The sequence below is a fragment of the Chiloscyllium plagiosum genome, chromosome 31, assembly GCF_004010195.1.
Source record: "Chiloscyllium plagiosum isolate BGI_BamShark_2017 chromosome 31, ASM401019v2, whole genome shotgun sequence".
Lineage (NCBI taxonomy): Eukaryota > Metazoa > Chordata > Chondrichthyes > Orectolobiformes > Hemiscylliidae > Chiloscyllium > Chiloscyllium plagiosum.
In genome coordinates this window covers 10,654,482-10,660,481 of record NC_057740.1, presented here as the reverse complement: position 1 = coordinate 10,660,481, position 6,000 = coordinate 10,654,482, and the positions used below count along the sequence as shown (strand labels likewise).

Sequence of the window (6,000 nt, the reverse complement as noted above, 5' to 3'; positions counted from 1 at the left end):
TGGGGAGGGAAATATATCCCTGTGGTGGGGTCTTTTTGGAGGTGGCGGAAATGTCGCCGGATGATTTGGTTTATGCGAAGATTGGTAGTGTGGAAGGTGAGCACCAGGGGGGTTCTGTCCTTGTTACGGTTGGAGGGGTGGGGTCTGAGGGCGGAGGTGCGGGATGTGGACGAGATGCGTTGGAGGGCATCTTTAACCTCGTGGGCAGGGAAATTGCGGTCTCTAAAGAAGGAGGCCATCTGGTGTGTTCTGTGGCCAATCTACCTAACCTGCACATCTTTCGAATGTGGGAGGAAACCGGAGCACCTGGAGGAAACCCATGCAGACACGGGAAGAATGTGAAAATTTTCACGTAGACAGTGGCCCAAAAGTGATATTGAATCCAAATCCCTGGCAATGTGAGTCAGCAGTGCGAACCACTGAGCCACTGTGCTGCCATTCTATGATTCCATGTGCTGAAGGTAGACCCAGAATGCTGTTAGGGATGGAATTCCAGAATTTTAATCGAATGGCATTGAAGGAATTGCTACTTATTTCCAAGTCAGGATGGTGAGTGGCTTGGAGGGGAACTTACACAGAAACACCAACAGGCATCTGCTGGCCTGTCCTTCTAAATGAGAGATTGTGGGTTTGGAAGCTGCTATCTAAGGAGTGCATCTTGTAGATGGTACACACTGCTGCTACAATGTATTGGTAATCGAGGGAGTGAATGTTTGTGGATGTTTGTGTCAAAAAAGTGGGCTGCTATGAATTGGATGGTGCCGATCTTCTTGAATGTTGTTGGAGCTGCACTAATCCAGACAAATGGGAGTATCCCATCATGCTCGGGACTTGTGCCCTGTAGATGGTGGATAAGCTTTGGGGAGTCAAGAGATGAGTTACTTGTTGCAGGATTGCTAGCCATCGACATGCTTTTGTAGCCACTGTATATATACAGCTAAAAGCATTCATTTGCTAACTTCTCTTTAAACATATCTGTGTTAATCATCTCAATCACTTTTGAAGGTAAAGATGGTACCTCTGATTGGATTCTCATCTTTCTGATCTCACTTGTTGGACCATCCCGATAGGCCAGTACCCAATAGGCCATTCCTTCATTGTTGCTGGATTGAAATCCTGGAATTCCCTCCCTCGTGACATTGTGCTTTAACCCACAGCGGGTAGACAGCAGTGGTTCAAAAGGGCAGCTCACCACCACCTTCGCAAGGGCAACTAGGGACGGGCAATAAATGCTGGCCCAGCCAGCGACGCCCACTTCCCACAAATGATTAAATTAAAAATAAACTCCTTTGAATAGTTTCACACTCACACTTGTTTCTCTAATGGGAGGGTAGGGTCCACCCTCTCAGGCATTGTCGAGCTGTGTTCTGGAGTCTGTGGCTTGCTGTATTTTGAGCCTGCAGCCAACGGGCTGAGCTGTTTCTGTTGTCTCAATCGGTCCTTGGCAGAAGGAGATGAGCGGTCCCAATCACAGCTATCAAACTGGACTGTAAAAAAAACACACATAGAAACGTGTAGAGAATGAGGCCATTTGATGCAACCTCCCAGCACTGATTATTCGAAAAACTTAGCAAATTAGTCCTACACCCCTGCTCTTTCCCCTTCAAATTTGTCTTTTCCATAAGTTTCCAATTATCTTTAATAACAAACCATCTTGCACCACTCTTGCAGGCAAGAATAATACGTTGCTGCTAATCATATCAAAACCCTTTTTTTGGATATTAATGTTGATTTTTTTTCTTCTCTGCTCCAAGATAGGCACATTCCCACTCCTCTCCACATAAGACAAATTCCTTAATCCTCTGCTACGTCTTCTCTGAACTCTCTCTATGTATGGCCTTATCATCCCAATATAGGTTTCAGAGTCTCCATATCATGCATTCCTTGGTTTCCGTCAGGCTAAGGAGGGAGGCTGGATTCCTCTTCACAGGGGGAGGTGAAGCAACCTATTGTAAAGTGACCTGTTGTAAAGCGCTTTTTGCTTGTGATAAGGAAGCTGTGATGATGCAAACTCTAACCAACATTCTGGATGGAGAGCTGGAAAAGGAGAGGGAATGACACTGAATTCCAGCTCTGTCAGGAGACCACAGCTGAAGCCAGATGGAACAGCCAGTCAGTTAAAATATGGACATTATCTGACCTCAGGCTCATTTTAAACCACATGAAGAAGAAAAATAAGCAATCTATTGGAAGAGCACTGGGATTTATTATTCTCATTGAAATTTCACAATTAACAACACTTTTGCTAAGACTGTGCATACTCTCCATGGATGGCCCCTGGTCTGCTGAGCATTGCTAGCTTTTATGTTTTTGAATGAAGGTTTTTGTGCATTAAGGTGGTGTATTCAATGTTGCATTAATTTCACAGCTTTCGATAGCGAGGCCTGGCGAGCTCTGGTTATTTTAATTGCTGTTAAACCTTTCCTGGGGTTTCTGAGAAGGCTATGAACATCAGGTGCCAGCTGAGGGGACGCTATTGAAGATTCTCTTCAAAAGGAATTTGGAACAAATGTGTTTACCTTTAGCAGCTGACTAGAGCTCATTAAAAGTGGGCGATGCAAATAGCAGGTAGTGTCAGCGACCTCCTGTGTTTCAAGCTGTGACGGTTACACTTACACACCAGCACGAGTGCACAGTGACAGGCAGCTGTTCCTGGCTAGCCATTACTTCTTTGTTGGGGCAGGTCAGAGACATTCAGACAACCCCCAACCTGCTGCACTGGAGTGAAATGGGAGAATAAAACAGCAAAAGAATCACGCGGCATCTATTTACAGATCCTCAGCCAAGACTTTGTCCAAGAAAGGAGTGAATGTAAACATCAAAGCAGGCCATTACTCAAAGTGATTCTAACCCATTCTCACCTGACACCAGTCTACTTGTTCCAATCTTTAAACATCTCTTCACAACCTATCCTGCGTCTGTACTTCTTACTTTCTTTCCTAAACTATAATTCCCAGCTTATCATGAAGTGCTTCAAGCTCTTTTACCATATTAACGGTTCTGGACAAATGTAACCTATTGCTGTTACATCCAAAGATTTTTGACACTTGCCTCAAGCTCCATAAAAACTGAGTTAAGTGCTTGACAGGTTTGTGAAGCTATAATCACTTGGAGAGGATAGGGGAGTGCTAGATGGGGCACAGCTGAGGGAGTTTTACCCAGTAACTGACTGTATTGTACTCTATAGTAGATAGTAGATTACTTACAGTGTGGAAACAGGCCCTTCGGCCCAACAAGTCCACACCGACCCGCCGAAGCGCAACCCACCCATACCCCTACATCCACCCCTTTAACCTAACACTACGGGCAATTTAGCATGGCCAATTCACCTGACCCGCACATCTTTGGACTGTGGGAGGAAACCGGAGCACCCGGAGGAAACCCACGCAGACACGGGGAGAATGTGCAAACTCCACACAGTCAGTCGCCTGAGTCGGGAATTGAACCCGGGTCTACAGGCGCTGTGAGGCAGCAGTGCTAACCACTGGGCCACCGTGCCGCCCACTATGCGGTGATGCTATTGTAAAAGGTGATCTCAGCAAGGTCAAGCTCAAGCGATAATGGGGAGCATTTAATACTAATTAGGACACACAGTTTTTAACGGCTAATCAGCTCTTGTAGTGCAGTAGTAGTATCCCTACCTCTCACCCAAGAGGCCTGGTTTCAAGCCTGCCAACTCCATGCGTATCATTACATTTTTGACAGATTGACTAGTAAATATAGGACTATTGTGGTGCAGTGGTAGTGTCCCTAACTTTGAGCCAGGAGACCGAGGTTCAACTCCCACCTGTCCCAGAGGTGTGTAATAACTTCTCTGTACAGGTTGATTAGAAAAGAGTTTAAGGGCCGGTTGATGGGCCCTCTTGTGGGGGTTCAAGATCCATCTACTCCAGAGGTGTGTAATAACATTTCTGATTCGGAAAATAGGTTAAAATAAAGCTTTAAGGGTTGGTTGATGGATCCTCTTGTGGCACAGTGATAATGTCCCTATCCCTGCACCAGAAGGTCTGTGTTCAAATCCCATCTGCTCCAGAATTGTACAATAACATTTCTGAACAGGTTGATTAGAAACATACCACTGTGAAACTCACAGTGATGTCCTAGGATTGAGATGATTGACATCCAACAACAATCATTTGAGGAGTGGCGAGAAAAGGCCCTTGCAGCACAGTGACAATATCCCTGCGTCTGACCTACCAGACTCAGATTTAATACCGATTGTTCCAGAGGTATGTAATAACATGAAGTTTAGAAAGTATTTTCCTTCATTTCATTCAGTGTCAGGCAGGCCTTCAGACCAGATTAGATGTTAACACAGATATAAGTTCAATCTTATAGGGTGCTCTTGTGGTGCAGTGGTAGTGCCCCTACCTCTGAGCCATGTTCAGGTCCTACCCATTCCAGAGGCATGTGATAGCAGCTCTGAGCAGGCTGATGAGGAAAAAAAGGTGAATATTCCTTTGGTCTTTTCCACAGAAATTAGTTTGCAAAGAGTTTGCATTGAACGAAGAGGTATAAATTAACCATTTATGGAAGTCAAACTAACTTCTCTGATGTGTGGATGAGTAGTGACAGTGGTCAACAGATAGTATAGATGAATGTTAATAACAAATCTATGCTGTACCTGATCTTGGAGCCCTTGCTGAGACAATGATAAGTAATTTCTCTTGACATCTTGGGATTGCTTTATTTAGATCAATTTTCTCCTCTGGGTCAGTTTCCTCTATTAAAGGTGTCAAAAATATTCAAATTGTTGCTTTCTTTCTTACCTCATGCTGTATGTACTTGTTCCTTTGCAGTGTTTTTAACTGTCAGGTGTGGGAGTATTGACGGCTTACTTGAGCTTGAGGAGCATTCTGAAGCTAAGCCTGATCATGCCCAGACAGAGTCATAGATATGTACAGCATGGAAACAGACCCTTCGGTCCAACCCGTCCATGCCGACCAGACATCCCAACCCAATCTAGTCCCACCTGCCAGCACCCGCCCACATCCCTCCAAACCTTTCCTATTCATATACCCATCCAAATGCCTTTTAAATGTTGCAATTGTACCAGCCTCCACCACTTCCTCTGGCAGCTCATTCCATACACGTACCACCCTCTGTGTGAAAAAGCTGCCCCTTAGGTCTCTTTTATATCTTTCCCCTCTCACCCTGAAACCTATGCCCTCTCGTCCTGGATTCCCCAACCATAGGGAAAAGACTTTGCCTATTTACCCTATCCATGCCCCTCATAATTTAGTAAACCTTTATAAGGTTGCCCCTCAGTCTCCGATGTTCCAGGGAAAACAGCCCCAGCCTGTTCAGCCTCTCCCTATAGCTCATATCCTCCAACCTTGGCAACATCCTTGTAAATCTTTTCTGAACCCTTTCAAGTTTCACAACATCTTTCCGATAGGAAGGAGACCAGAATTGCACGCAATACTCCAACAGTGGCCTAACCAATGTCCTGTACAGCCGCAACATGACCTCCCAACTCCTGTACTCAATACTCTGACCAATAAAAGAAAGCATATCAAACGCCTTTTTCACTATCCTCTGTACCACCCTCTGTGCGAAAAAGTTGCCCCTTAGGTCTCTTTCCCCTCTTACCCTAGACCTATGCCCTCTAGTTCTGGACTCCCCGACCCCAGGGAAAAGACTTTGTCTATTTATCCTATCCATGCCCCTCATGATTTTGTAAACCTCTATGAGGTCACCCCTCAACCTCCGATGCTCCAGGGATAACAGCCCCAGCCTGTTCAGCCTTTCCCTGGAGCTCAAATCCTCCAACCCTGACAACATCGGCTTATCTCCAGCTGGGCCTCTAGATTGGGAGCCTTGCCTAGTATCTCCTGAACCTAAGTTACTGTATAGGACAATGACTTTAAATGGGTTAATGTTGGAGAATGCATTAAGCTCTACCTGACATCATACAGGCTTGGTTTGGGATAAAGCAAAACATCTTAGGGTCTCATGGAGAGAAGACCTATATCCACAGGTATCCTCATAGACGTGGTA

At 45.3% G+C, this 6,000-nt stretch overlaps 1 protein-coding gene across 2 annotated transcripts in view; it reads right to left on the bottom strand.

Moving 5' to 3' along the window:
* Window positions 1–6,000, bottom strand: part of LOC122565207 (SH2 domain-containing adapter protein F-like) — a 303,057-nt gene that overhangs the window by 83,025 nt on the left and 214,032 nt on the right. For both annotated transcript variants that reach the window (XM_043720948.1, XM_043720949.1), the window contains one exon: window positions 1,310–1,487. In XM_043720948.1, coding sequence (XP_043576883.1) covers window positions 1,310–1,487 — 178 coding nt within the window. The remainder of the gene's footprint in view (window positions 1–1,309; window positions 1,488–6,000) is intronic.